Source organism: Mustelus asterias, chromosome 4, assembly GCF_964213995.1.
Source record: "Mustelus asterias chromosome 4, sMusAst1.hap1.1, whole genome shotgun sequence".
Classification (NCBI taxonomy): Eukaryota; Metazoa; Chordata; class Chondrichthyes; order Carcharhiniformes; family Triakidae; genus Mustelus; species Mustelus asterias.
Window position 1 is genome coordinate 30,103,821 of NC_135804.1, and position 22,850 is coordinate 30,126,670.

Below are 22,850 nucleotides of genomic sequence, written 5' to 3' on the forward strand. Positions count from 1 at the left end.
TGAACCAACAGTGTCATCTGAATTTTTCACGCTTGGCTTTCAGTCTCTAACAGTAGGCTGTATATTATAATAGAAAGGGAAAGGGAGAGAGAATCACAGTAACTTAGCATTGAAAAGCTCCAGTAAAACAATATCATAAATGCAAGCGAGAAACAGAATATGCTGGAAGTACGCACCAGGTCTGGGTGTATTTGTGGAAAAAGAAACGGAGTTTATGTCATTAGGGTGGCACGGTGACACACTGGTTAGCTGCCTCACAGCGCCAGGGACCCCCACCCAGGTTCAATTCCGGCCTTAGGTGACTGTGAGGAATTTGCATGTTGTCCCCTTGTCTGCGTGGGTTTCCTCCATGTGTTCTGGTTTCCTCCCACAGTCCAAAGATTGTGCAGATTAGGTGGATTGGCCATGCTAAATTGTTGCTTGGTGTCTGTCCCGAGATGTGTAGGTTAGGGGAATTAGCGGGGCTACGAGGATAGGCTCTGGGTGGGATGCTTTGTTGAAGAATTAGTGCAGACTTGATGGGCTGAATGGCCTCCTTCTGCACAGTAGGATTTCTATGAACTCTATTTCTTGGAAGATGAGACTTCACAGTGGATTATATCAGAGTGATACAGCACAGAAGGAGATCTCCACAGATGCTGATCCGCTGAGTATTTCCAGAATTTTCTGGTTTTATTTCAGATTTTGAGCATCTGCGGTATTTTGAATTGAATGCAAGTTCCTGAGTTGTAACTTGAGGTGAGGTCTCAGTTCTTTTGTGAGCAGCTGTGTATCACAAAGCAAAGAGATGACTAAGAGATGCTGATAACGGCAAGTTTAAAATCATTTGATAGTTCTACAGAATACTATTCCCCTTCAGGTTAAATCTTCTGGCATTTGCTATTTCTGCAAGGGGTGGCATTTGCAGATCACATGTTGCCCCTACATTATTTTTGATTTGGTTGTTGCAAACTTGCAAAATACATATAGCCATGACTTTTTCTATATTCTTTTAATCACATAGAAGACAAGTATTTTCACACACAGATTTAGAATGTTTGTGTATTTCTTGTATTCCTGTTTTTTGAAAGATTTACAAAGCCTTTTATGGCATTTTTGTTATATGATAGATTATTTTGAATGTTGATAACCTCCATCGTTTTTGCACTGATGCTCTTTCTCTTTGATAAATTGTTTGCAACTTTTCTAATATTGCTATTGCCCATAACAATGTGTTAAACTAACATATGGGCTTTGGGCTAAACTAGACACGTGGCATATAATCCTTCCCTATTCACTCCATGCTTTTTCAGTAAGATTCCACTTTTATGCAACACTATTTTGACTGCTAACCTGCCAGGCCATGAGGATTTTGTTAGTTATATTCCTATTTAACCTACATTTTCTAACATGAATGAGAATACTGTATAAGTGTACCATAAGAAGACCGATTTTCAAATTTTGCAGGTTAATATATTAAATGTTCATGCAAACCCTCCTCAGGCTGTAATTCATCAGCAACAACAAGAAACTGTAGAAATTAAAGCATAGACTCCCAGTGGATTGGAAAGAGTTGTTGCTAGGCAACTGGAGGCTGTGACAGATGATTGCTGAGAAAAGGGATGACAGCTGAAAGTAGCAACGTAGAATCAGAGAAAATTTGAGGCACTGAAGGAGGCTATTCAGCCCTTTTGTTTGTGCTGGCCAAAAAGAACTAATGATGTGGAGATGCCGGCGTTGGACTGGGGTAAACACAGTAAGAGTTTTAACAACACCAGGTTAAAGTCCAACAGGTTTATTTGGTAGCAAATGCCACTAGCTGGATGGAGTGGAAATCTGCTCTCAAACAGGGCACAGAGACACAAAATCAAGTTACAGAATACTGATTAGAATGCGAATCTCTACAGCCAACCAGGTCTTAAATATACAGACAATGTGAGTGGAGGGAGCATTAAGCACAGGTTAAAGAGATGTGTATTGTCTCCAGACAGGACAGCCAGTGAGATTCTGCAAGTCCAGCAGACAAGCTATGGGGGTTACTGATAGTGTGACATAAACCCAACATCCCGGTTTAGGCCGTCCTCGTGTGTGCGGAACTTGGCTATCAGTTTCTGCTCAGCGACTCTGCGCTGTTGTGTGTCATGAAGGCCGCCTTGGAGAACGCTTACCCGAAGATCAGAGGCTGAATGCCCGTGACCGCTGAAGTGCTCCCCACAGGAAGAGAACAGTCTTGCCTGGTGATTGTCGAGCGGTGTTCATTCATCCATTGTTGTAGCGTCTGCATGATTTCCCCAATGTACCATGCCTCGGGACATCCTTTCTTGCAGCGTATCAGGTAGACAACTTTGGCTGAGTTGCAAGAGTAGGTACCGTGTACCTGGTAGATGGTGTTCTCACGTGAGATGATGGCATCCGTGTCGATGATCCGGCACGTCTTGCAGAGGTTGTTGTGGCAGGGTTGTGTGGTGTCGTGGTCACTGTTCTCCTGAAGGCTGGGTAGTTTGCTGCGGACAATGGTCTGTTTGAGGTTGTTTAAAGGCAAGAAGTGGGGATGGCCTTGGCAAGATGTTCGTCTTCATCAATGACATGTTGAAGGCTCCGGAGGAGATGCCGTAGCTTCTCGGCTCCGGGGAAGTACTGGATGACGGAGGATACTCTGTCCACCGTGTCCCGTGTTTGTCTTCTGAGAAGGTCGGTGCAGTTTTTCACTGTGGCACGTCGGAACTGTCGATCGATGAGTCGGGCGCCATATCCTGTTCTTATGAGGGCATCTTTCAGCGTCTGGAGGTTTCTGTTGCGATCCTCCTCATCCGAGCAGATACTGTGTATACGGAGGGCTTGTCCGTAGGGGATGGCTTCTTTAACGTGTTTAGGATGGAAACTGGAGAAGTGGAGCATAGTGAGGTTATCCGTGGGCTTGTGGTATGGTGAGGTGCTGAGGTGACCGTCCTCAATAGAGATGCGCGTGTCCAAGAATGCAACCGATTCCGGAGAGTCGTCCATGGTGAGTCTGATGGTGGGATGGAACTTGTTGACGTCATCATATAGTTGTTTCAGTGATTGTTCACCATGACTCCAAAGGAAGAAAATGTCATCGATGTATCTAGTGTATAGCATCGGCTGAAGGTCCTGTGCGGTGAAGAAGTCTTGTTCGAACCCGTACATGAAGATGTTGGCATATTGAGGTGCGAATTTGGTCCCCATGGCTGTTCCGTGTGTCTGGATGAAGAACTGGTTGTTGAAGGTGAAGACATTGTGGTCTGGGATGAAGCAGATGAGTTGTAAAATTGCATCTGGAAACTGGCAGTTGTCGGCGTTGAGTACTGAGGCCGTTGCAGCAATGCCATCATCGTGGGGGATGCTGGTGTAGAGTGCCGAGACATCCATTGTGACGAGGAGTGCTCCTGGTTCAACTGCTCCACGTGTGCTGAGTTTCTGTAGGAAGTCCGTAGTATCGCAACAAAAGCTGGGGGTTCTTTGTACAATGGGTTTCAGGATGCCCTCGACATAGCCGGAGAGGTTCTCACACAGGGTCCCATTGCCCGATACGATGGGATGGCCGGGTGTGTTTGCCTTGTGTATCTTTGGGAGGCAGTAGAGATCTCCAACGCGGGGAGTACGTGGGATGAGAGCACGGAGGGTGTTCTGAAGGTCCGGATCAAAGGTCTTGATCAGAGTGTTGAGTTGACGGTTTGTTCTTTGGTCGGATTTGCGGGATTTGTAGTGTTCCTCGTTGTTCAGTTGTCGGTACACTTCTTTGCAGTAATCCGTTCTGTTCAGTATGACTAAAAAGAACTATCCAGCCCAATCTCACTTCCCAGCTCATGGACTGCAGTCCCATAGGTTATAGCACTTTAAATGCAGATCCATATATTTATTAAATGCAATGAGGGTTTCTGGCGGTACCACTCTTTCAGGCAGAGAGTTCCAGAACCCCCCCTCCTCTGGGTTAACGATTTCTCCTGAACTCCCCTCTAATCCTTCTATCACTTACTTTCAATGTATGCCCCTGGTTATTCACCTCTCTGGTACGGGAAATAGGTCTTTCCTATCCAGGTCCCTCGTGGAGAGAGGGAGTGGGGGCTGGAGGAGCAACAGGGGCACGAGAGAGAGAGAAGAGTGAGGGCTTGAGAGAGGGGCCAGGGCCATGGGGATTTCTAAAGTTCCACGCCCTTTAAGATTCACCTCATCGACAACCTTGTAAATAAGGCCTGAGCCATTTGCTCACTGTGCAAGCTTGATGCTGAAATACAGTGTATCAAAACCATCCTGTGGGTTAATGGCTACCCTGACCAGATCACCGCTCACTATATATTGTGCAAACTCATGAATGGGCCCAATGCTGCCAGTTTGTCCCTGAAAAGTGCCCAGCCTTCCATAGATTACCCTGGAAGGATATATATTTCTCCATACATTTGGTTTTTTCATGTCTCCAATCCTTGGAAATATATTTGGTTCTCTGATTAAAATCATTGATGTATATTGTCTCAAACATTTGAGTAACACATGAAGATAGCCATTGCACACTGTTACTATGCAATAACAACACGAGTGGCATTCTCTGCTAACAGGATACTGCTGTCAAGCCAAAAATATGTTCTTCCTATCACTCAAATGATCAATGTGGTCAATGAATTTCAGTGCTGGTGTAATGCCAGGCCTTGCATCCTAACAATTGGCAAATCGTATCAAACAGCATGTCCCTTCAGCTGTTTGCAACAGGCAAATAACTGACCATACCCAACCAGCTCGTGTTTGTAATACTCAAAACATAGTGGCCAACATTAGATGTGATTCTGTGATTGGATACCTGTTAAACAATCCTGATCATGCTAAATTACATTGAAAACCAATTTAAGATTGTCCATCAGGCTCTCAATGTGGCTCACTGACACATGTTAGAAGCTATGTATATTCATACACAGGGCTGTGTCCTTTGTAGTCAGAAGGAACATTTGCATGATTTGCATTTTTTTCATCTAAACAATATTTGTGCAGGGTTTCCCAAACTTTTTCAGCTATGGGCAGTATAGTGACACAGTGGTTAGCACTGCTGCCTCACAGTACCCGGAACCTGGGTTCAGTTCCGGCCTTGGATGACTGTCCATGTAGAGTTTGCACATTCCCTGTGTCTACGTGATTTTCCTCCAGATGCTTTGGTTTTCTCCCACAGCCTAAAGATGTGCAGGTTAGATGGATTAACCATGGTGAATACATGGGGTTACGGTCCTGGGTAAGATGCTCCTTTGGAGAGTCGGTGCAAACTTAATGGGACAAATGGACTCCTTCTGCACTGTAAGGATTCCAGGGGCAGGAGTAGGCATTTGAGCCTTTCAGCCCTGCTCCACTATTTAATACGATCATGGCTGATCTCATCTTGGCCTCAATTCCACTTTCCTGCCCATTCACCATAGACCTTCAAACCCTTCCTAGTAAAAATCTGTCCACCTCTTCCATAAGTTTACTCAATGTACCGGCATCCACCCCACTCTAGTGAATTCCACAGATTCACAAACCTTAAGAGAAGAAATTTCTCCTCTCTGTTTAAATCTGCCACCCCTTATCTTATTTGGCAATGGTAAGAACTGCTGCATTTTAATTTGGTAACCTTTTTAAAAAAAAAAATTACTGGAATTAATTTTCATTGCACATTTCCTTCATAAATGGTTTACATCATAGAAATGAACCTGGAGAAGCGAGTGGCACCATACCTAATCTTGTGTGCTTGACAGATTTGTAGGTTATGGAGAACTCTTTCTAACCAGTTCTTACTTGCATTTGAATTGGGAAGAAAAGTTAACAAGGCAGAACCGTACCAGATATTTCCTATTCTTTTGCAAGAAGCATCTTAATCATCGCACCTTTTACTTTTTGTGAATTAGTTGATGACCTCTATCCATCATTAAAATTTGAGGCCTTAGCAGAGTAAAGCAGATAGGTTATACATTTTACTGTATCAGTGAGGTGTACTTTTAAACAATTAAGTTCCTTTTATTACTGTTTCCTCTTTCTGCTGTGGCTGCAAAACACAATTGGAGTTTATAACCTGATATTGTTCCCTTGTGTAAAGTTAACAGATTACCTAATTAATTTTAAAATATCTGAACATTGATTTGCTCTGTTCTTAAAATAGGTTTGATATGCATCTTATTGGCCATTTATAATCATTCAGTCCGTAAATACTAAATTGATGCAGCAATAACTAATGCACTATGTTTATTTTGAAGATCAGTTTGTTCAATGTCATCTATAGTTGCAAACATTGAATTGTCAGCTAATTACACACTGCACACTCATACATTACACACCAATATGTTAGTTAATTACTGCAACATTCTTGGATATACTGTAGTTTTTGAAGTAATGCAGAATATATCATTCCTGTTGTAATACTGTGTGGAGTATTTTCTCTGACATGTTTCTGTGGCTTTAATTGTACTGATCCCTATAAACAAATTGCTGTTGTCATACACTGTGGACAGAATCACCCTAGTCCTATGGAAGCAGGATATGGGACGACAGGAATATCGGATGGGAGGGTATTGGGTCAGTGGGCCAACACATACCCACCTCTTGTTGGAGGTAGGGTGGAAGAGGAAAGGGCTACCTGAACTGCCCCCCACTGAGGCCAAATCCTGGCAGGTACCTGGAGGTAGCTTGTGGGAGACTGGCCAGGGGCCCACAAGATCTACTGCACATACCCCCAGTGGAGCCACATCTGTCCACATCCTATGTAGAGGTTTCCTCATTATAAGGGTAGTTAGGCAGCTGTGGCCAGTTTATGTAAACAAAACTGAGACATTTTGAGGGGGCTGCTCAAGATGGAGGCACACTCAGGATCCCTTCCTATACCACCTTCCTCTACCAGTGGAGCTGCCATCCCTCCAAGGCTGCAAGCTCGCTGGTTGGATCTGCAGCCTCAGCCTTAATTAGACGGTGGACAAGTTGCAGCCAGTTAGGAGGCCTTATTCCAGAAGATAGCACCAGCAAGTAAGCTGCCAGAAAGTGTAGGTTCAGGACCTGGAAATCAGAAATTATTTTTAAAGATGTGAGTATTTGATCCATTATTCCCTATGAAAAATGGGCATGCAATCGAAACTTCCTTTTTAAATATTGATGTGATACCTTTGTGGCTGAAAACTTGTTGGTTTTTTAAAAGAAATTTCATGGGATGTGAGCGTTGCTGGCATGGCATGCATTTTTTGCCCATCCTTAATTACTCTTAAATAGGTGGTGGTGAGTTACCTTCTTGAACTGCTGCAGTCTATCTGGTGTAGATGCACCCACCGTGCTGTTAGAGAGGATGTTCCAGAATTTTAACCCAGCAGCAGCAAAGGAATGATGATGATGATGAGTAGTTTGGAGGGAAACATAGTGTTCCCATGTGTCTATTGCCCTTGTCCTTCTAGATGTAAGAGGTTTATCAAAGGAGGCTTGGTAAGTTGGTATAATAGATCTTGTAGATGGTGCACACAGCTGTTACTGTGCACTGGTGGTGAAGCAAATGATTGAAGTGTTGAATGGGGTGCTAATCCAGAGGTGCACTGAGTGATGTTGAGGTTTCTTGACTGTTATTAGAGCTTCATTCATCCAGGCAAGTGGAGAATATTCCATCACACTCCTGCCTTGTAGATAGTGGACAGATTTTGTGGAGTCAAGTTACACACTTGGACTCCCTCGCCTCTCACTTACACTTGTGGCCACAGTATTTATATGGCTGGTTCAGTTGAGTTTCTGGTCTATGGTGAGCCCACAGATGTTGATGGTGGGGATTCAGTGATTGTAATGTCATGGAGAAATGGTTATTTTCTCTCTTGTTGGAGATAGTCAGTGTCTGGCATTTGTGTGGCACGAACATTACTTGCAACTTATCAACCAAAGCCTGAATGCTGTCCAGGTCTTGTTGCACTTGGACACAAATTGCTTTAGTAGCTTGATGAGTGGCACATAATCTGAGTTGCAATTATCAGCATACATCTCCAAGGTCATTGATGAAGCAGCTGAAGATGGTTGGGCCTAAGACACTACACTGAGGATGTCCTGCAGCAGTGTCCTTAAACTGAGATTAGTCTCCAACCACAATCATGTTCCTTTGTGCTAGGTAAGACTTAGTTTCCCTCTGCGCTTGTTTCAGTCAGTAATATTTCCCTCCCCCCAAGTTCACACCATGTGAACAGGCCCCTCCTAGTTCTGATTACCCACTGGTGCAGATCCTGCCAATCCACTGTAATATTTTATGCCAGCTATAAGTCCCTCCTAAATGGGCCCATATCTTCTCTTTACCCCAAACTAGCTATCCTCAGCTGTGCACACCACTGCTGGCTCTCCCAGAGGAGCAATGTTAATTACCCAAACCCCTCTCAACATCAACCCTTCTCCCTGGAATAACATTCTACAAATGGGTATATGCCACAGACTTGCAGGGCACCAACTTGAAAATTTTGCTGGGCCCATTGCCTACTTCAGCCCTAATATGAAATTGGCATGCCGAGTTAGTTTGCTCAGACAAAATGCAGCCAAACTAGCAGACCTTAAAGGGGGCATTGAGGTCATACAAATTAGCAACAGGATTGACTGTTTAGCACCTTGAGCCTGCTGTGCCATTCAATAAGATAATGGCTGATCTGATTATAACTTCCTGCTCACCACCAATAATGTTTCAGCCACTTATTTATCAGAAACCAATCTACTTCTGCCTTAAAAATATTCAAAGAGTCTGCTTCCACTGCCTTTTCAGGAAGAAAATTCCAAAGACTCATTACTCTCCAAGAAAAATAAAATTCTCCTCATCGTCTTGAATCAGCAACCCCTTATTTTTAAACAGTGACCCTTAGTTCTAGATTCTCCCAACCGAAGAAACATCTCTCCACATCCACCCTGTCAAGACACTCAGGATCTTGTATGTTTCAATCAAGTCTTCTCTTGGACTTCTGAACTCTAGTGAATACAAGCCTAGCCTGTCCAATCTTTCCTCACAAAGCAACCTGCCCATTCCAGGTTTTAGTCTATTAAACCTACTTCTAATGCATTGATATTCTTCCTTAATTAAGGAAGCCAATACTATATGCAGTTCTCCAGGCGCAGTCTCACTTGTGTCCTGTATGACAAGCATAACCTCCCTACTTTTATATTCAATTCCCCTTGCAATAAGAAATGACATTCTATTAGCTTTCCTGAATTCTCTGCTCACCTGGTGGCATCCATGTGTCAGTGGATAAGTGCTACTATCAGATGTGTACCCTTGAATAGGATATTAGGATGTAGATAGGCTGGAAAATTGGGCGGGGATCCTGGATTCAGGATTCAATCCTGGACCGGGGAGCGGCGCGGGCTTGGAGGGCCGAAGGACCTGTTCCTGTGCTGTATTGTTCTTTGTTCTTTGTTGTTCTTTGTTCTATGAGCCACCTAATTGAATATCCTGGCCATAACTGGCCTTTTTAATTGGTCTATTCCAGATTCTGTATGGAACCCATGCCTTCTCAATTACAGATTAACCCTTAATGAGTTGACAACAAACTGGCCAACAGAATTAATTTGGTATTGCACTGAATTGGGCAGGTTTCACTGAATTGGACAGGCTGTTGGGTCCTGTTCCTCCCCCTCCTCAGTAAAATCACTATCTGTCGGAATGGTGTCAGGGAATTACTCATCAGCATCCTCCATTCCTACCTCTCCATCACCTTATCTTCCATCATTCCTCGTTGCGCTGCTGTCATTTTCCTTTTTCCTCTTGTGTCTCTCTATCCCTTTTCCTTGCTCAGACATCTATCTCCTATTCCCATTCATTATACTTTCCTCTTTCTAGCCATTTACATGATATGCTTTTTTATTCTTCCTGCCAAAATGGAAATTTCATATTTGCTCACATTGCAATCCATTTGCCAGATCTTTGCCCACTCACTTAACTTATCCATATTTCCCTGCTCATACATCCATCTCCTATTTCCATTCATTATACTTTCCTCTTTCTAACGAACCCCTTTCCCTGCTCTAATTCTCCATTCTCTGACTCTCTGGCTCAGACATTTGGTTCCCTAAACTCTGGAGTTTTGGCACAGTGGATGCCATTTTGCACTATTCTGGTGCAGGTTGTGCTGGATGTCAATTTGGTGCAGTCCAAACAAGAGGTATCCTTTACCCATGTCAGAAGCAGGCCACTAACATATGCATATGCTCCTTGCTGTTTTAGCTTTGCCCTTATTATCTAGGGAGAGAATCTAACCATCATCCCTTGACATTCAATGACATTCCCATTGCTGAATTCACCATTATCAACATCCTGGGGGTTACCGTTGACCAGAAACTTAACTGGACTAACCATATTAATATTGTGGCTACAAGAGCAAGTCAGAGACTAGGAATCCAGTGGTGAGTAACTCACTTCCTGACTCCCCAAAGCCTGTCCAAAATTTACAATGCACAAGTCAGGAGTGTGAAGGAATACTCTCTCCATGCCTGGATGTGTGCAACTCTAACAATGAAAAGCTTGACACCATCCAGGACAAAGTAACCTGCTTGATTGGCACCCCATCAACAAACATTCACTCCCCCCACTAACATATAGTAGCAGTGTAAACAATCTACAAGATGCACTGCAGAAACTCACCAAGCTTCCTTAGACGGCAGTTTCCAAACCCATATTACCTTCGAGAAGGACAGGGGCAGCCGATACATGGGAACGTTCTCCTCCAAGCCACACATCATTCTGACTTGGAAATAAATCGTTTTTCCTTCACTGTCACTGGATCAGAATCCTGGAACTCCTTCCCTAACACCACATGTACTCAGTGGTCCAAGAAGGCAGTTCACCATCACCTTCTCAAGGGAAATTAGAGATGGGCAATAAATACTGGCCTAGCCAGGGTAGGTAGACCACATCCTTTGGATGATTTTTTAAAAATTTCCTTTGGAAAAACATATGCTAAGCAGCATGGAGTGAAGGAAAGTCTGGCACTCACCTTATCACCCCACTACAGGTCCCGAGATCTCTGACAACCTGACTCCACCCTTCAGAATTCCCATCTGAATCACTTCCTTGAACCCTTGTCCCTTCTCACTCTGACACTCCAAGGCCCACCCAACTATGCTACAGACCCCCAGATTTCTTTCCAGACCTCTCAGCCCCACTGCCTATCCCCCTCCTTGACTGCGCTTCGAAGGCCAACCAGTAATACTGGAGATCCCTGCAATGTTCTTTCCTAGCCTCCTATTCTGCCCCACCAACTGCACTTCAGTGCCCAGTTGTTCTGCTCCAGACCTCCATAATCTACCTAATGATTTACTTGAGCATTGGCGCACAAACCTGTTTGGGCTCCTACTCTTGTGCCATCAATGTGATGCTGAAATGCAAGGCCCGTCCAAAATACCATATCCCTCCAAACTCCCCATTTGAGTGTGGGACTTGGGTGAGTGAGGTGCCCAAAAATGGATGGTGATGTATTTGCAGGTCCCTGCCTCTTATCACCAACATACACACACACACACACACACACACAGTCTCACACACACGCACAGTCTCTCACACTCACACACACAATCTCTCTCACACACACACAGTCTTCCACAAACACACACACACAGTCTCACACACACGCACAGTCTCTCACACTCACACACACAGTCTCTCTCACACACACACAGTCTTCCACAAACACACAGTCCCCCCCCACACACACGCACACAGTCTCTCTCTCTCTCTCACACACACACACAGTCTTCCACAAACACACACACAGTCTCCCACACACACAGTCTCTCTCTCTCACACACACACACAGTCTTCCACAAACACACACACACACAGTCTTCCACAAACACACACACACACAGTCTTCCACAAACACACACACACACAGTCTTCCACAAACACACACACACACAGTCTTCCACAAACACACACACACAGTCTCTCACACACATACAGTCTCTCACACACACACGCACGCAGTAACATTGTATAGGTAATGTCTCGTTTATCTCCACAGAGCTGCTAACATCTGCTTCCTTTCCACTCTGGAAGTAAGAATGCTCTTCCATGATTCCTGCGTACTTAGTATTTGAGAGCAAGTGTGCAATACAAGTTGCATTAGCCAATAATTATGTATTCTACCTTTTGAAATATTGTGAGAAATACATTTACAGAAATTAGCTAGGTTGGAATTGAAGAAAGTGTATCAATTTATAACTAACTTGTACTTCTCATGAGCATTTGGTGAGTAGTTGTAAAGAACAAAATTTAGTCACAAAAGAGCAACATGTGGCTTCTGAGTGCTGACTGTAGTGAGTAACTGACTAATATTTTCAATTTCATGTTTGGTTGCTGGGAAATTAATTGAATTAACAGGGAAGGAACAGATATCAGAATCACTGGACAGAATTAATTCAGAACACCCCATCTATTAAATGGAGAACCAGTTCACTCCAGTTATAAAAGCATTGGAGTTTTTCGGGAATCTGTGATTACGTTCAACATTTTGTAAGCTGAAGTAAGAGCCCAAGCAAAGGTGGAAATATTGTTTTATGATAAAATATTCAAATGAAGAAATATCTAATTGAAATGTGTTGTGAAATATATTCCAAAATGTTAGCATAATGTAACTGTCAATGTCACAGCAATTGCTTAGAATTTTGATTACATTATACAAGTTCAATTTATTGGAAAATTCATGATTTATATGTTTTTGAGGATTGTGAACATTCTCAGTATCCTTCAATTCCAGAATACTATCATAAATCACACTAGATTCAAGCAGAAAGTACAATAAAATAAGGCAGGTTTAATTTTTTTCACACTTTAATCTTACTGAAATTAGCAGTTTACAGATCATTATTAATGGTTGCCATGACATTTTGGAAGTCAGCACTAATAGTAAATTAGAGGTTAAAAATAAAGTCAGCACATTTTACCTGCTTTCTCTTGCACATTTTATGTTTACAGCAGGCAGGACAATCTTAACTACAGGCTTTGGCTGATCTGTCAGTCTGAGTGGGGGCCTGCTTCAGTGGGGGCAAACAGATGAGGCTGGTGTTACCTGTTTCTTTGTCCAGTTCCTAAGAACTGCTTTACTTTATCAACTGACGTAGTAGAAATGAAATTCCAGGTAATCCGTAAGCATGATTGGGAATGGAGTATTCAACCGAATAATTCTTTTAATTTTAAACTATGAAGCAGTTTCACAAGAAAACATTTTATTACCTTAGGGCATAAGCACCCAGTTACACATGTGAAGATATTAAGATATACTTGAACTACTAACTAGCTGATGAGTATACTTATCCAAATGGAGCAAGGAAATGTTCCCCTCAAAATTGCAAATATTTATATGTTTAAAAAGTTAAATCAAGTTTAACATTTTTGAAATATTTGTGTTGTGGTTTTCTTCATGCAGCGAATAAAGAAAGATGTGGAAAAGGGCCTTGTTTATACTGATATGTTTCTCTTGAAAAATGAAGGAAAAGAAAGTGCAGGTATGTGTATATGGAGTGGTTTGTTTGTTACCATATCATAGCAACTGTTAACTGATGTAGCAACAAGTATACTCCAGTGTTTATGCTCCACATGAGCCCCTTCTCACGCTCCTTCATCCAACCCCATCAATATATCTTTCTACTATTTTTTCTCTTATCTGCTTATCTAGGTTCCCCTGAAATGCATATGTGCTGTTTACCTCAATTCATTGTGGTAGAGAGTTTCACATTCCAGCCATTCTTGGAGTAAAGAAGTTTCTCCTGAATTTCTCCTGAAATGTATTGATGACTTTCTTATATTTATGTCCCTCTGGTCTGGTCTTGCCCACAAGTCGAAACATTTTCCATATTCTGACAAACCCTTCTGGGGAAGGAACTTAAGACCAAGGTGAAGAGATTTGTTTTTACTCAGAGGGTTGTAAGTCTTTGGAATTCTCCACCCCGATGGCTGTGGAAGCTCAGTCATTGAGTATGTTTAAAGCAGAGATTGACAGATTTTTAAATACCAATTATATAAAGAGATATGGGGATAGTGTGGGGAAAAAGGATTTAGAAGTGGATGATCAGCCGTGATCATATTGAATGGTGGAGCAGGCTCGATGGGCTGAATGGCCTCATCCTGCTCCTATGTTCTTAAACTCTGCCAGCACCTCTCAGACTTGTCTTTTCAAGAAAAAGGAACCACAGCCTTTTCAATCTTTTATAATAGGTTTGACCTCTTAATTCTGGTGTCATTCTAGGAATTTGTTTTGTACTTTCTCCAGTTCCTCGATATCCTTCTACTAATATGGAGACTAGAATTGCTCTCCCAGTGTAGTCCACTAAGGTTTTATACAAGTTCAGTGTAACATCTGCACTTTTCAGTTCTATCCCCTTCAAAATGAACCTTTTTGTTTGCTTTTTATTAACTTGTATTGCTATTTTCAGCAATCTGTTATCTGTATGCCAAGGTCCCTTTGTTCCTGTACCTGATTTAGGCACTTATTTTCCAAAGCGTGTGTTACTGCCATATTCTGCCTACCAGAGTGTAGTACCTCACAAGTTTGAAGTTTATTAGCCAGTTATTCAGCAATTCTGCAAGCTTATTAATGTCTTTCTGTATTTTATTGCAGTGCTTCTTTGTATGAGCTATATCCTGACATAAAGGCGTCACCTGTAAATTTTCAAAGTGTATTTCAGATTCATGGGTCCAAATCATTTATATAATTGGTGAACAGCACTGATCCTGGCACCAATCTTTGTGAAACACTAACTACTTCCATCATTTGCCAATTTTGTAGGCAGATTGCTATCACCCAGCTACTTGTACCCAACTCCAAAAGCTCTGACTTTCACGTTTTCATTCTAACTGGCATGCGATTTTTATATACATGAAGTTCAAACTTTTAAAGGACAAATAATATTGCTTGTCGAGAGCCAAAATTCACACAGAAAAGATGCATTGTGAATTAGATATAAAACAGAAAATATCTGAAAGATTCAGCTGGTCTCCGTTTAGAGTCCATATGACTTTTCTTCATACGGACTTGAAACATTAACTCTGTTTCTCTTTGATGTGAAATTACTATCAGATCAACCATGACCTTATTAAATGATGGAGCAGGCTCGAGGGGCCAAATGGCCTATTCTTACCCACATGTTCCAAATCTGAGACCTCTACCATCTAGAAGAACAAGGCCAGCAGATGCACAGGACCACTACCACCTGCAAGTTCCTCTTCAAGCCACGCACTTTCCTCACTTGGAACTATATCACTGTTCCTTCACTGTCACTGGTCAAAATCATACTACTACTATCCTGACTGTTGTAGTTGTACCTATATGACACGGACTGCAGCTGTTAAAGAAGGCAGCTCACCTCCATCTTCTTAAGGGCAATTAGGGATGGGCAACACTTGGAGGTGAGCCTAGCCAGCGACACCCACATCCTGTGACAAAGATATTTTAAAAATATCCTGGATTTTGACTCTAGTTGGATTAAATTTAATTATGGGCAATGACAAGGTATCAGAGATAATTTAAAAACAGACCAGCTGAAACTCAGAACATTTTTTCTTTGGGTTTGTTCAACAGTTAAAGCATTGGTCACCTTGACGAAGTGTTTAATTTGTTCTAGGCAAACAGTTATCCTTTATAATTCATGTACCTAATACTATTTGATATGAATTTGTTTGTTGATCTCAAAGCCACAATGTATTTATCCCTTGTTTTTCCTCAGACAAATGGGCCTGGGTTCGCATGAACCCTACAGGAGTGAAGCCATCACCTCGATCAGGATTCTCTTTGGCTGTTGCCCCCAATAACCGTGCTATTCTTTTTGGCGGTGTGTATGATGAAGAGGAGGAAGAAGACATTCAAGGAGAGTTTTTTAATGACATTTATATTTATGATATAGTAAAGAATCGATGGTTTGCTGTGAAGTTAAAGGGACACAAAGGGGAGAAGAAAAAGCGAAGACGTGGAAGAAAAGAGGAAGAAGGAGCAGAAATGAAAACTGAAAAGCAAGATTTGCAAAGTTCCACAGAAATAGTGAAAGAAGTTGTTACTGAAGATGGTACTGTCATGATTGTAAAACAGGTCATCGGCAACCCTGAGGCCAAAGCAGATACAGAAAGTGAGGAGGAGGAAGAGGAGGAGGAGGGGGCTTCCGAAACTGGCCCCATCATTGAGCCATGTCCCCGGTCCAGTGCCATGGCAGCTATTAAAAATGGTCTATTTTACATCTATGGTGGAATGTTTGAAGTGGGAGACAGACAGTTTACTTTAAATGACCTTTACTGCATTGACCTGCACAAGATGGATGAATGGAAGGTTCTGGTGGAAACTGATCCAAGTAAGTTTGCTATTTTTACTGCAACAAAACAAAATCATCCTCATTTTAACAACCAGTTTTTTCTTTATTGCTTTGTGGAATGTGGGCATGGCCAGCTTTGGTTGCCCATCCCTAACTGCTCTTGAACTGAGTGGCTTGCTAGGCCATTGCTGTGAATCTGGAGTCACATATAGGCCAGACCAGGTAAGGATGGCAGATTTCTTTCCCTAAAGGGTTGGTGAATTTTTACAACAATTTCTCATAGTTGTCATTGTCATAATTACTCAGAATTATAGAATCCTGACAGTGCAGAAAGAGGCCAGTTGGCCCTTCAAGTCTGCACCAACACTCCAAAAGAGCATCTACCCCTGCCCTATCCCCCAACCCCCATGCATTTACCATGGCTTATCCACCTAACTTGCACTGCTTTGGGACACTAAAGGGAAACTTAGCATGGCCAATCCACCTAACTTACACATCTTTGGTCTGAGAGAGAAAACCAGAGCACCCAAAGGAAACCCACACAGACACGGGGGCAATGTGCAAATTCCACACTAAGACAGTTGCCCAAGGCCAGAATCGAACCAAGGTCCCTGGCACTGAGAGGCAACAGTGCCAACCAATATGCCACTATGCCACCCAGACTAGCTATCAATACCAGCATCATTAATTAAATGTAAATTCCACCAGTTGATAGGATTTGAACCCAGAGCATTAGCCTTGTCCTCTGAATTATTAGTCCGGTGGTATTATCACTTCACCATTTTCTCCCTCATTGATATTTGATATGAATGCACTATGGAATGAATTTTGTTCTTGTGGTGGTTGACTCTTAACTGCCCTCTGAAATGGCCGAGCAAGTCTTCCAGGGATAATTAGGGATCAGAAACAAATGCTGGCCTTTCCACGCTGCTCGCATACCATGAGCAAATTTAATAGAAGGAAGGGCAGCCCATTATCTGTGTTGAATACTGCACAGTGGGACTTAGTGGTTTCTGAGAATGTTGATAATAACAGAATAGCTTATTGCACATAATGGAAGTTGGAGTAGTCATTTACATGTGGAAATCGTTGTGGTAACAAGTTATACCAGTTGTTTAACACTAAGATTCAGGTTATGTTTCAGGATTAGTAGCAAATGGAATTTACGGATTCGTGTCATTCTTACAGAATATAACTACTTTGGGGAATATGTCTAGAGTACGTCTTGGGATTCATTGAAATGTTTGCAGTTAGACTACGTGTCTTCTTAGTGGAGGAGAAAGTGGCCAGGGAAAATAAATTGGAAAATCAATTATTTCCTGAAGAAATAACCTGAAGAAATTGCTGCGCGTCTGTTGTGCTCCTCTTGCTTAAGACACAAGGCCACATCAGAGTAATATCTCACCTATTTAAATTACTTGAATTTGGAAATGCAATTGTGAAGAGCTCATTCAGCTGGTATACACTTCAGTATGCGAAGGAAAATCAGATCGGCCCTGAATAATGGCATAACATGTAATGGTCTAAAATATGTCTGATTCACTGATGAAAGTTTTTTTTTCAAAGATTGTATTTTTCTTTCACTTGCCTTTGCTTTCTTCAGAGACCCAGGAGTGGCTGGATGAAGAAGAGTCAGAGGATGAGGAAGAGTGTGAAGGAGCTGCAGGAGGAGAAGAGGAGGAGGAGGAAGAGGAGGACGATGACAGCAGTGAAGAAGAGGGTAAATGATTTGAATAAATCTACATTGTTTGCATGTATTTGGGTAACTGACCTCTGTGGGTTACTTTGAAAGGTCAGGTCCAAGGTTCCTGAAACAATATGCCATTGTGACTCTGGTAGCACTCTTGCTTTTGTATCATGTACCCTTAGGTCCAAAACTCACTCCGAGTTGACCGCATAATTACGACTGACATTTCAGTGCAATACTGAGGGAATGTAACATTGTTGGAATTTATGCCTGACTGTTGGAGCAAGTTGCACTTTTTGTGAAAACTAAAAGGTTCAAGTGATCTGATCAACATTCATCACTCAACCGAGGTCACCAAAACAGATTAATTGGTCATTTTTTTCATTTGTTGTTTGATCCCGTACTTTGTGCAAATTGACTGCCAGGTTGCCACTAAACAAGAGTGACTACTCTTCATTGATTGTGAAGCACTTTGGAACATCCTGAGAATATGAAAGGCATATTTTCTTTCCTGTATAAATGCCAGTTTGCTTGTTTAACAACTTTATTTTTTTCTATCAAAGGACTATTCCCCACTATTGAGAATTGATCAATTTCTGTTGTATACTCACCAATACAATCTGTGGGTAGGTTTTCCAAATGATGTTTTACTGTATTGTAGGAAAATTAAGCTTGCAGTATAATTTTTTACTGCAAGAATTTTACCTTTCAAACTGAATCCTCGACATGGCGAGATTTTAAATGACTGTCATTTGAGTGACGTGCAAAAGACTGATTGAATGGTGTGAGCAAAGTCCAGCAATCCAGCAAATTGGAATACTGCGTCCAGTTCTGGTCGCCACACTACCAGAAGGACGTGGAGGCTTTGGAGAGAGTACAGAGGAGGTTTACCAGGATGTTGCCTGGTATGGAGGGGCTTGGTTATGAGGAGAGATTGGGGAAACTGGGGTTGTTCTCCTTGGAAAGACGGAGGATGAGGGGAGACTTAATAGAGGTGTATAAAATTATGAAAGGCATAGATAGGGTGAACGGTGGGAAGCTTTTCCCCGGGTCGGTGGTGACGTTCACGAGGGGTCATAGGTTCAAGGTGAAGGGGGGGGGAGGTTTAACACAGATATCAGAAGGACATATTTTACACAGAGGGTCGTGGGGGCCTGGAATGTGTTGCCGGGCAAGGTGGTGGAGGCGGACACACTGGGAACGTTTAAGACTTATCTAGACAGCTATATGAACGGAGTGGGAATGGAGGGATACAAAAGAGTGGTCTAGTTTGGACCAGGGAGCGGCGCGGGCTAATTGTTCTTTGTTTCTCGTTTCAAGGCTTCATTCTATGATCATCTTGCTGGTGCCAGTACAGAGCGAGACTGCGGATAGTTGGGAACCTGTCTCGGGGGCAGGGAATTCAGATGGTGTTCGTAAAGCAGAAGTGGAAATGAATAGGGTTGGGAAGCATTTTCTGATCAGGGCCAGTGTGATCTCCTGGACTCGTTTCGATCGCCACAGGGGGTCGGAGAGGAATTTCCCAGATTTTTTTTTCCCCATATTGGCCCTGGGGTTTTCACTCTGGGTTTTCGCCTCTCCCTGGAGATCACATGGTCTGGAATGGGGGGGTGGGGGTGAGTTAATAGGTTGTGATGAACAAAGCATCGTAGCTGTGAGGGACAGCTCGGTGGATAGGATATTAGGATGTAGATAGGCTGGAAAATTGGGCGGGGATCCTGGATTCAGGATTCAATCCTGGACCGGGGAGCGGCGCGGGCTTGGAGGGCCGAAGGGCCTATTCCTGTGCTGTATTGTTCTTTGTTCTTACCTTTCAATTTTGGGTGTGTAGAGAGGGATGCAGATCGTTCTTGACTGTTTGAAGACCTCTTTTAAAATAATTTCCTTCTGTGTTTTGCAAGTTAAATGTTTGGCATCAAGTTTGTGCTGATATTCTCAGGCGCTAGACGGCTAAATGCTAAAAATAATTAGATCAGTTGCTTCAAAATGTTTGGGTTCTCAAATGTATGGACTCTGAAAAGACAGTTCTAGCAGTGACAGTCTTCATGGATGCTTGTACTCTGGTTTTACACTTTTTCTGTAATGGTTGGGTCTCTGTTGTCCATGTATTTATGATACAAAACTTAAAAGTATTGTAAACTGTGAGAAGGACTGTGTAGAACTTCAAAATGATATAGGAAAGTTGGTGGAGTGGGCAGATAGGCAGCAGATGAAGTTTAATGTGGAGAAGTATGAAAAATGCATTTTGACAGCAAGAACTTGGACAGACAATATAAAGTTAAGGGTACAATTCTTAAGAGAGTGAAGGAGCAGAGAAACCTGGGTGTATATGTGCACAGACCAAATTTCTGATGTTCCTTGCATGGAAATCCTTGCTGTATGTTTCTCAGATGTAGCATCCATATTATTTTGGGCTTAGCATTGCTAATCAGGCAGCTGGTCTTACATATACTGAACTTCAGTTCAAGGACTGTTCTGAGATGTAGTAGGGAAGGACCTTTTCAATCCTTACTAATGAATCCCTCTAGAAGGCTTGAGTTTTTGGACTCCATAAATCTATCCTGGCTCTTAAATAGTAATTTTCTTGCATTTTAACATTCTCCTACTCTCATAAAACTGTTTTTCAGGCAACTGATTGATTTAGGTTTATAAAATTGAACTTTCAGGTAATTGTTACTGATACACGCATCTCAAGATATCATTAGGTAACAAATAGTATTTATTTACTTGTGAATCAAGCTATTTTGGTTTGCTCTTGTCAGAACATTTTAAAAAACAAATAAGCATAAGGTAACATTTTGCAGTTTGCCAAGTAAAAGCCAAACCGATGCATGGGTAATTTTATTAGATTTATTTGTATCTTTATATTTAGCTGAAATGGATTTACAAGTCCAAACCGACATCTGCAAACTAAGTATTTTTAATTTAAATTTCAATAAGAAATGATTTACATTTTTTTATTGTATAATTGGTAACATGGATTTTATGACAAATACTTCCGGGCCAGGTTAGATTCATTTAAGCAACAAATACGGCAGGGTGGCAAAGTGGTTAGCACTGCTGCTTCACAGCGCCAGGGACCGAGATTCAATTCTGGCCTCGGAACACCGTCTGTTTGGAGTTTGCATGTTCTCCCCATGGGTTTCCTCCCACATTCCAAAGATGTGCGGGTTAGGTTGATTGGCCATGATGAATTGCCCCTTAGTGTCAGGGGGAGTAGGAGGGTAAATATGTGGAGTTACAGGGATAGGACCTGGATGGGATTGGTGTCTGTGCAGCCTCGATGGGCCAAATGGCCTCCTTTCGCACTGTAGATTCTGTGGAAAAAAAATTAAAAACTGAATAATTCATTTGTTATTTAGGGTGAATTTCACCCTAATTTCAAAGGGTGAAATTAGCACTCTACACTTTTTCCATCACCTAGCTTTTGAAGATTCTTTAGGGTTACTGTTAAACCCAGTTCTATTTAATAATTTTGGTCACAATATATTTAATGAGAGCTTCTGAAATGTGAAGATGTAACAAAACTTGTAGTGTTTTGAGATTAAGAGAGAATCGAAGTTGTTAATCTTTTCTTTTGCTTTGTCAGGGGATGACCATCCTCCAGTCCAACCAGCAGAACCTTACTCAGAATATATGTCACGTACAGAGTCATACTGGATTCAACTGGCCAGGGATAACATGGGCCAGAATGCCAAAGAGAAAAAGACTTTGAAGGTGGCACAGGCAATGGCAAAGACGTTTTATGATGACACTGTCTGATGGTCAAAGGTTATGCAGAACTGAACCCCTGCCAGTATTCACTTGTTAATATACTGACACTGCTGCCTTTGAACTGCAAAGTTCATTGTTCATTTAATTAATTGCAATTATTTTATCTTTTCTATTTTGTCAGCCTTGAAGCCAATTTCAGACAAATTCAACATTGTTACCTTTGCTGTACATTTTTTTCCTGAATCTTAAATTACAACAGAGGCATTAGCTTTAGGATCTCAGCAATTCATTGCTTTATTATGATTATATTGCTTTCTTATTGAGTTCTTCATTCAAAAACGTCTTGCGTTTTTCTAAATTCTGAATGGAAAAGTGAAGACTGTTTGTCATTGTCCCCCTTCACTTTACTGTGATAGAAAAGAAAAAGAAAAATAATCTCCCACTTGTTGATCAAATTTAATTCTTTGCATATGTATTTCTGACACAAGGTTGTAACAATAAATGGAAACTGCGATTTACACACAGCAGTTAAAGACAAAGAAATCAACAAGAAAATAAACTTAAATGGTATTTCAATCTTAGGCTTAACCAGTAAAAGATTCACCAAATATTGTTCCATTTGCCTCTTGCGAAGGACCACTTTCACACTCCTTCAGAACCCAAATATGATATTATTAGGAACATGTGTAAGCCATTTAGCCCTCAAACTTATACTTTCCATCCTTATCTATTGCTCGTGATACCTTGAAAACATGATCAAATCACTCCTTAACTGTCTAAATTTCCTGGAACATAACCTTAGTTAGTGGAATCTGTCGTTCTAATTTAACCTTTGCTGTCAAGGTATAATTCTACCATTGATTTGTATGGCTTAAAGGTCAGCATTCCATTAGTCTTTTTGATTCTTTTCTGTACCTGTTCATGACATTGTAATGATGTGTGTACATGGGCCCCCACATATCTTGGGTTTCTACTCTTCCTAACTTTACATTATTTAGAAAGCATCTTTTTACGGTTCAAAATACATGACTTCACACTTGCCTGCATTGAAATCCATTTTCCACAGTTTTGCTCACTTACTTCAACTATCAATACTTCTTTGTAGTTTTATACTTCCATCTACACTTTAAGTAATTTGTCAAATATCAGCCAGGGCAGTAGCAATTTATTTTGTATTTGTGTAGCACCTTTACTATAGTAAGATATGCCA

General features: G+C 41.7%; 1 protein-coding gene across 1 annotated transcript in view; it reads left to right on the top strand.

The window, feature by feature from the left end:
- The window catches only part of klhdc4 (kelch domain containing 4), a 64,366-nt gene extending 42,266 nt beyond the window's left edge, over positions 1-22,100 (top strand). The window contains exons 8-11 of the mRNA XM_078210740.1: positions 13,368-13,446; positions 15,664-16,278; positions 17,843-17,959; positions 21,516-22,100. Coding sequence (XP_078066866.1) covers positions 13,368-13,446; positions 15,664-16,278; positions 17,843-17,959; positions 21,516-21,688 — 984 coding nt within the window. The 3' untranslated portion in view covers positions 21,689-22,100. The remainder of the gene's footprint in view (positions 1-13,367; positions 13,447-15,663; positions 16,279-17,842; positions 17,960-21,515) is intronic.
- Positions 22,101-22,850: the final 750 nt, after the last annotated feature.